Source organism: Eretmochelys imbricata, chromosome 11 (genome assembly GCF_965152235.1).
Source record: "Eretmochelys imbricata isolate rEreImb1 chromosome 11, rEreImb1.hap1, whole genome shotgun sequence".
Taxonomy (NCBI): domain Eukaryota; kingdom Metazoa; phylum Chordata; order Testudines; family Cheloniidae; genus Eretmochelys; species Eretmochelys imbricata.
Window position 1 is genome coordinate 36364334 of NC_135582.1, and position 9220 is coordinate 36373553.

Consider the following 9220-nt stretch of genomic DNA (forward strand, 5'->3'; position numbering starts at 1 on the left):
ACAATTTTAAAGGTTTGTTATTTTTCCAGACATCTAAAAGAGACCAAATGAAAAGTTAAATGCCCTATCTTGAAAGAAAAACGAATGAATGGATCAATTTCACAACACCTCATTCTCATATAAGTATCCTATTTAATAAATTGCCCTACAGACAGTGATACGAAGGTATATCAATTTAAATTGCTTGTGTGGTGGTAGTCTAATATTTTTCTGTGTTTTTATATTTTTAGCACTTTTTTATGTGAGAGGCTAAACGGTAATTAAGAGGTGCAGGATGAAAAGATGGCACAATCAGTGCTGGTACCACCAGGACCTGACAGCTTCCATTATTTCACGAGAGAGTCACTTGCAGCTATCGAACAACGTATTGCTGAAGAAAAAGCTAAGAAGTCTAAACAAGAACGTAAAGATGACGATGATGAAAATGGACCAAAACCAAACAGTGACCTGGAGGCAGGAAAGACACTGCCATTTATTTACGGCGACATACCTCCAGGAATGGTGTCTGAGCCCTTGGAGGATCTGGACCCATATTATATCAATAAAAAAGTGAGTGTTTCTTAAGACTGCAGTTAAGATGTTTCTGTTAGAGATTAAGAGTATTAAAATGATATAGACCCTCTGCAGGACTCCCTTTTTTCCACTACTTTGGGCCCAACCCAGATGTAGTGCTCCAATGGTTGACTTCTTTGGCACTGCATCCAGTAAAACATGTTTACAGGATCAGGCCCCTGGTTTATTCTGGCATTTCACTCTTATTGTATCTGTATGTGAAATTGTCATTTAAGGATGTCAGTGTTTTCATTATGAAACCCACTGAAAAGCTGCCTTGAATGGCCCTCTTGCTTGTTTTCTTCACTATTATGTGGAAAACTTAGGTTTTATTCCTGATCCATTCTCTCATTGCTTTGGGTTGTCGGGGCAAGGCGTTAGGCAGAGATAGTATACCAGTGTGCTCCTAATGCATTCCTCCTCACCCTGTAATCTACAGAGACATTGTATCTTCTTCCTAGATAGTTTGGGTGAAGGACTGTTAGTCTTTGAAGCATGTTCCTTATCCAGAATAAGGTTGCTGTAATAGAGGGCTCAAAGGAGAGCTTGCAGTCAAAGTGGTAGGAAAATATGGGAAGAGGTAGGGCTCCTTGCTGGAGTATTCATAACATAAAAAACTTCTTATTATACTCTTTAAAAATATGTTATTGAAATAGAAATATAGAAAGGTAAAATTTTTGCATAATCCTGTAATATGTCCCATTGGAGCCAGGCAGAGAAATACAGAAATACAAGGCCCTGTTTCCTCCAATGTCCCAGATCTTCAGGTTTCGGGCCGTGCACTGTACATACTCCAACAACAGAAAAACCCGCTCCATCATAGGATAAGCCAGAGTAAACTCTGCTAGCTGAAATTCATGGAATTTTCTGTCTTCAGGATTTTTTGCTGTATATGGAAATATATTCCCCTTGAGAATTAACTAGTACTCTCTAAAAACAAAAACAAAAAACCAATCACTATTAAGAGTCATACATTAACTGAGCAAACCAAGGAACTATATCAATCCCCATTAGCCATTTTCAGTTCTGAAACCATAGCAATATAATGATGAGATGAGCTTAAGACAGATAGAAAGAAGCCTTAAGAAGAAATATGTGTCTTTATTTGCTCAGTGTTGTGTTCTGAAAGTTCACATGTTGACAAACACTTCATGCTGTGGCTAAACTGAGAGTTATATCTGAAAATGAAGTTGTTTGATTTAGGATCATATTCTGCTTGCCTTACTCCAGTAACTAGTCCCGTTGAAGTCTGGGAGTAAGGCAAGCAGGATTTGGCGCCAGCTGCTAGGTTTTTTCCCCCCTCAGTTCTCCACTAAAAATGATGTAGGACTCACCGTTCGAGATCTGAAACTTATCTTCAAGATCATTATGCTTTAGACATCAGAAAAGTAATTATTGCTATTAATACTGAAAATGGGATAGCTGCCTCTTTCTAATTGCTAAAACAGTTTCACAATTGGCCATGGGATAGTGATGTTGCAGACCAGGTTATTTTTCTGAACTATGGTGGTTTAAATGCTTTACAAGTTTATGCATTATGATCAGAATTTTTTGTAAATTTTCACTGATTTTCCTTGAGTTTTGTACATTTAGGTCAGGCTCCATTTTCCTTTCATAAATGTGTGTCAGCAAGCTTGCATCACACAAATGATGGCTTCAATAAGAATTTGTCTGAGTAAGGGCAGTAGAAAGGGTGTGAGGAGCTCAGGATTTCAGCCAGAATTTCCTGAAATAAAGGGATGAAGTCCCAAGGGAAACAAGGAGAGAAGGGGTCAAAAATGTGGTGAAAAGCAAATGAAATTCCAAGTGTACTGAGGACCAAAAGAAAGCCTCATTAAGGACTAAAATATGGTTCTGGGAGTCAGCAGAGGGCTGGGGGTGAGAATCAGTGTGTCGTTTAAAAGTTGTAGCCTTCATTCTGGTGGAGGGAAGTACTATGCCTCCAGGGATACAGCAGCAGCACTTACTATACCTGTACATAAAGCATAGCATGACCTCCTCAAGTGCTGCCCTCCCATCCTAGCTGATGCAGTGGGGCCACTGGCGATACTACTGGTTTATGTCCCTTTCGACATGTCCAGTGCTGCCTGCAGTGCAAAGAAGTCTCTGTTACAGTCAAGGAGCACAGATATTCACAGTATGGCTTTCTCCTCCATCGGGAGGAAAGCAGCTCAAGCCTCTCCCACCTCTGAGCTTACCTGAGCAGAGACCGTCTTAGTTTGGCCCCATGTGTATGTGGAATATAAATGTTTCAGAGACTTAGGTGTATAAGGTGCGTTGAATAAAAGGTTGAGCCTTCTTGGCTTCTCTGGTTTTAAGAAAATATTTTCATTCAAAGCTGTTCCATTTATAAATGCCATTTTAACACAATCAAAATATATAACCTATTACTGAAGCTGTGGGCAGAGGGTAGGAATTGAAATACAAATCTTCACTGAATTCTGTGTGCTAATTAGGTAGCACAGATAAGCTTTTAAATCGTTAAAAATGAAAGGTAGAGGTATTCATGGCCAAAAAAGCCTCATGATAAATATAAAAAAGAATAAAAAATTTTAGTTCTACTTTTTTTGTGAAAAAAATTAACTTTGTGCATGAGAGGAAAATCTGAATATGCCATATCATGTCCATACAGTGCGTGGTTTTTAAAAACCTGAGGCCTCTTTTTCAAGGGCACTGAGTATCTTCCATTCCATTTATTTTGATGGGAGATAAGGTTTACAAAACACCTTTGAAAAATCAGGCCATCATTGTTTATCACTCCACCCCACCATTTCCTTATATGGATGACACCATACTGCAGATACCTGTTGTAGGGAATTCTGAAGTTTTAATGAATGTATAAAAATTATGTTTAGCATATCTTAATATGCATTATAAGATAGGCACCAGTACACAAATATCAAATGGTGTGTACACTTAGAGAACATTTTGTCCTCTGTCAAATAAGACATAGAATATTTGTATTTTCTAAATAATGCTGTTGAAATGTTTTCATACGATTCTACTTGTAGAAATTCAGTTGGAGGCTGTCTTGCATGTTAGGTGAACTAGACATGAAGTCATTGAGTCTGTAGAGGTGTAAATGAGAGCAGCATTCAGCTAATTGTAAAAAACGATGAAGCACAAGTGATGCTCAGTATGAGAGTCCACACTGTACATATTTTCTAAATACAATTTTTCATTTTGTTTTCTTTTTCAGACTTTTATAGTATTGAATAGAGGGAAGGCAATCTTCCGATTCAGTGCCACCTCTGCTGTGTACATGTTAACTCCCTTCAATCCTCTTAGAAAAATAGCTATTAAAATTTTGGTACATTCATATCCTTTTTCAAGTGGTTGGTTCAAAATATTAGTGAACAAAATGCTGCTTTTATTTTAGTATTTAAATCATCAGCTGGTAGGCCATCCCAGGACAGGTATGATCCACAATGCTCTTTCCATCCTCTTTCTTTCTCTCTTCTCTCTACCTCCCCTTTCTCTCGTTTCTGCTGCTGTTCTGGTGAGATCAGAAGCCAGAATCCTCTCCCTCTTCTTTTCTCCTTACCACACTTTCCTTATGTTTTCTCCTTCCATCTCCTGTATTACCCACTTATTTTACTTGCCCATTCCCCTCTCCAGTAATTTTTTTCACATGCTCCAGGTATGTTGCTTAAAATGCTTTACAATTCTTCAGTAACACTTTGCATTAAAAAAAATATAATCTTTGATCCCCAGTTTTAGCTTGCATGAACTGCTGCAGAAAATATTTCTCTACCCCTTTTCATTTTCTGATTGAGATCACAACTGTAGTAGAGTAGGTTAATAGGGTTCCTTGAAATTCTGAGTTTTATTATAAATTATCAGTCCTATATGTATTTTTATCATTATTTTGCTCCTTATAACCATTGCCATTTTATGTACTTGTATTTCTGGAGGTACTTTAATTTTAATCTTCAAGTAGCTCATGAGCATTCTGACTGGTGCACAGAGAAGCTCAAAAACTGAATGGTAGTAACCCGACATATGACTCTGTCTCTCTTCTACGATAGATATAAATCATATGAATCTAGGAGTAACTATGGATCTGATCCTGCAAACACTACCTTGAGTAGTGAGTGCCTTGACATCAGTGGCTCTACTCAGGGTAGTAAGCAAAGTGCTCAGTGTGTTTGCAAGATTGAACCTTATAGTGTTAAACTTGAGTCCTTCTATATCAGATGTTCTCAAACTGTGCTCTGTGAACCACCAGTGGTCTGCGAGCTCCATTCAGGTGGTCCGTGGATAGTTCCCTCTAAAGTGTGCACCTGGGCAGCTGCGCACAAGAGAACGAAGGGCCACCCACCTAATTAGTAGAGCCACACAGGCGTGCCTCCACTAATTAGGTGCCTGGACCCTGGAGAAGACGCATATGTAAGGTGAGGTGGTGGCCTTATGGGGATAGAGGGTAGGTGATAGGGGGCAGTGGGCCGCGAAGAGGGGGTGGAGGGAATTTGGGACATGCACAGCTGTGGCGGCCAGAGAAATAGGCAACTTTCCCCCAGCTCCAGGGCTGTGGCTGCCGGGGAGAGATGGCCTTCCTTCCCAGCTTCAGCTCTGTGACTGCTGTGGCAGCAGAGAGACCCCCCTTCTTCCCAGCCCGAGCTCGGGGGCTGCTGCGGTGGGGGAGAGAGAGCACATCCATCGCATTAGAAAGGTAAGACTACTGATATTAAAATGAGTTGTGTGCTTTTATTTGCAGAACAAAAAAATGTTAATTATTATAAAGTTTTTTTATATAGCACTTTTATCCAAAGCACTTTACAATAGTTAGCTAACAGTACAAACAACATTTGGAAAGGTCATTAAGTGGTCCACCGAGACACTCAGCAATTTTCAAGTGCTCCGCAAAAAAAAAGTTTGAGAACTACTGCTCTATATCATCAGAGCCCTGAAGTGTGTGCATAGTGTTACTCCCATTGTTTCTCAGAGTTGTGTTCTATATATATGGAGATGCTCACATGATTTTAAAAGGACATTCTTTAATTAAAGCTAACATGCAATTGGCATAACAAACCCAGTAACTTCAATAACTTTAATGTGTTCAATGCCCCATGTCAATTATTTTTAAATTACTGTAAGATCCCTCAATGTCTAGTTTTTGTACTCCCATTCCAGGTTGCAAGGTAACTAAATACGGTGCTGGTAATATCACGCCTTTCAACCCAGTATGGAATTCTCTTGGATCATGGAGCTGATCTTGGTGTGGGTAGTTGGGATCACACAGTATGAAAAAATGGGGTGGACACGTGTCTTACAGTGCGGGAAAGACATGTTCCTGTTATTTCTCCATTCTGCTCTGATGGTCAGACACTTCTCAGAAGCAACAATACAGTAGGGGCATGCAACTTTTAGGAGGCATTTCTATAAAAACCATTTGTAAGCCCTGTGCAATATATCAATGTATAAAATTCTTAAAATACATGATTTTAGATTAGTTGAAAAACTCTTCAGAGTTGCTTCCCCTTGTCTTCTGCTCCTTTCAGATTTGAATTTCTGTGGTATCATAGCAAACAGTATTCTGAGAAGAAGGGATCTTTCAAATATTGCAAATTAGCAGAAAGATTTGGAAGGGGTGCTATGTGCTGCCTTGGCATGATGGTTCGGAGGGCAGAGATATTAAATATTGCAAGAAGAAAGTACACTAGAGATTGTGATTTTTGTAGTTGCTATTCTATTCTATTCTATTCTATTCTATTCTATTCTTTATTTTGTTATTTTTATTGAAAAGCCTTGTAAAACCTTTAATATAGGGGGGAAACTTTAAAATAAAGGTACTTACTGACCTCTTCACACACTCTTCAGTCTCCGTGTTTTAAACAGATTTCCCTAGTGGTTGTGATCTTACCAGCGGATTGCATACTAAGACATCACACAGAACGGAAGCCAATGTTATATATTATTTGTAGGAAAGTGAAACTATAGACTAGTTACCTAAATGCAACATGTCCTCCTTATCCTAATGGTTTGATGCAGTCATGTGCATGTTTGTAATAACTCTTTCAAGGTTTGCTTTAAAACAATATACCATGCACACTGCTCCTCTGTCCCCTTGGATATTTATATTTTTACAGTTTTCTGTTGCTAAGCAAACCACAGACAAGGGCATTATTATGCATTTTATTTCTACATTTATAATTTGATTTTAAGGAAAGTGGGTGGAATGATGGGCTCAATGACATCAGAATTATAGTTGGAGTTATAACACTGTGAGAAAACCTGGATTTGTGCTGGAAATGGCCCACCTTGATTATCATACACATTTTAAAGAGAGTGTTCACTTTGGATGGGCTATTACCAGCAGGAGAGTGAGTTTGTGTGTGGGGAGGGGCGGAGGGTGAGAAAACCTGGATTTGTGCTGGAAATGGCCCAACTTGATGATCACTTTAGATAAGCCATTACCAGCAGGAGAGTGGGGTGGGAGGAGGTATTGTTTCATGGTCTCTGTGTATATAATGTCTTCTGCAGTTTCCACAGTATGCATCTGATGAAGTGAGCTGTAGCTCACGAAAGCTCATGCTCAAATAAATTGGTTAGTCTCTAAGGTGCCACAAGTACTCCTTTTCTTTTTGCGAATACAGACTAACACGGCTGTTACTCTGAAACTGTCAGGATAGAACTTCTGTCGTTCTCATCATTAAATAGTTATGTGATAGTAACATAGCTGAGATTCTTTTGTGGCTGCTTGGTAAGTGGAATTTTAGCTAAATGAATTTAAAAAGTTAATTATTTTGCAAAAAGCTTCAATTCTCATACTGAGATTAATGTTTTAACTCAATGCTCTAAGACAAAGTGGTTTTGCATGAATGGGTTAATAGCCATTATTATTTTATGATGATTAGATAAGAGGAACTGATTGTACCCTTAGTATCCATGCACAGAATGGAAATCTCATGCAGAACATGTGGTGGTCAGTTGCCTCTGGGACAGCATTGCTCATCTTTCTCTAAACTCAGCAGAAGGCTCTCTGTGAGTCTGGCAATTTGTTGGTGGGGGGAGAGGGATTGGGGCCTGGAGGAGAGTGCATGAGGCTTGTGACTTGGCAGAGCTTCTCTCCAGCTTGCAAGTATTCACTGTCACACCCAGTCTCCTTTAAGTAGGTTTATCATCTATACAAAATCAAACAAACAAACAAAACCACTCCCTGAGCTCAGCCTTCGTTGTAGGGTTCCACAGCTTTCCCTCCCAGGGGCCTTTGGTAACCCTGCTTCTTCCAGCTTCCCAGTCCTGGCCAGCTTCCTTCTTAGCCAGTCCTTATTCAGCCAGCTCTGTTACTCTTCTGCAACAGCAGCTCCAATGCTTCCCGGACACCTGGCCCCTTGCTCCCAGGACCCCACCACAGGAGTTGGTTCTGCTCCTAGCCCTAGACACAGTCTATCCCACCCATCTCTCTCCTTCTTCTTGTCCTCCAACAGTATTTTGTTGCTCCAGGTATAGCCCTGTCCCCTTCAATTGGCCTGAGTTGCCCACCTGTTCTCGCACAGGCTAGCTCGGCCTGGTCTATTCACAGGGACCAGCTATCCTGTGACAGGGCTGGAGTAGAGAAGGAGGGGTAATTTAGAAGCTAGAACTTAAGCTTCTGCCTTGGAAGAAGGAAATGTATTGTTGGAAACCTCACTTCTTATCAAAAGATTGCAGAGGAAACTCCATGAGGGGAACATCATAGTGTTTGCTGTGCCTTATGTTGGTATTCCTGAGCAGGAGTACCCTCTGCACCTATGTTTTAGTAATAGGCCACAAGCTAAAGCAGTTCTCAAAGTCTCTAAAATACAAATGTTCTTAACATTTTGTAGGTTTTGGTGCCACCGTGTGGCCATTTTATATATCATATGTCTGTATGTTTTTCATTTTGGTGTACTTTAATGTTTATTGGACAATGGTGGGTTTTATCTCTCCTGATAGTGAATGGGTTAAATCCAGAGCAACTCCATCAAAGTTAATGTAGTGATTTTGGATTTGCTTCAGTGTTTACTCTGGATCAGAATTAGTGAGAACAGAATTTGGTCCAAAATCTTTTAAACATTATAATCAAAGCCAAATATAGCACAAGCCGGTGTCATTCAGGCTTCCCCCTGAAGTATGGGACAAATTTCTCTGTGTTCTCTTCCAATGTCTTATAGGCCTGCATTGCAACATATGTAATATTCAGGCCCTGAACAGGGACAGCAAAATGTGCCAAATTATGTTGTGGTTTTGTGAAGCATAGCAATATTGGGAAGAAACTATAAATTTAGCTGTTTGACACTAATGAGCTAAATCAGATTTGTGTACGTATCTTCAGACTTGAAAGATTGTTGCATTATCCCATTGCACTACAGTCCACCCCTTCTCAAGTCACTCTTTTTTATTAAAAAATCATCTATCATCTCTTTCTAAAACTTCAATTTTCTTTATGTCAGACTTTTTTATTTCAATGGCTGATTATTCTCTTTTAACTGTAAAGCAACAACTAAGAAAATTCTGAGATATTTAGGGCTTTTGCCTTGAGCATCAACAGAGTAGTGAAGGGATTAATAGCTCCTGATCATGAAAATTTGCTTAAATGTTGATCTTCATGTGATACTCTTTTTATGATGAGATTTTTCTGATGTATGTTCCTTGACTATAATCTACATTGTTCAGCATGCTTATTATGTGCACTATTTTGACCAAC

The 9220-nt window shown here is 39.5% G+C and overlaps 1 protein-coding gene across 5 annotated transcripts in view; it reads left to right on the plus strand.

The window, feature by feature from the left end:
• Positions 1-282: 282 nt before the first annotated feature.
• Positions 283-9220, plus strand: part of LOC144272510 (sodium channel protein type 2 subunit alpha) — a 95834-nt gene continuing 86896 nt past the window's right edge. For all 5 annotated transcript variants that reach the window (XM_077830647.1, XM_077830650.1, XM_077830646.1 and 2 more), the window contains exons 1-3: positions 283-549; positions 3752-3870; positions 9181-9220. The exon at positions 9181-9220 is cut by the window's right edge and continues 50 nt beyond it. In XM_077830647.1, coding sequence (XP_077686773.1) covers positions 283-549; positions 3752-3870; positions 9181-9220 — 426 coding nt within the window. The remainder of the gene's footprint in view (positions 550-3751; positions 3871-9180) is intronic.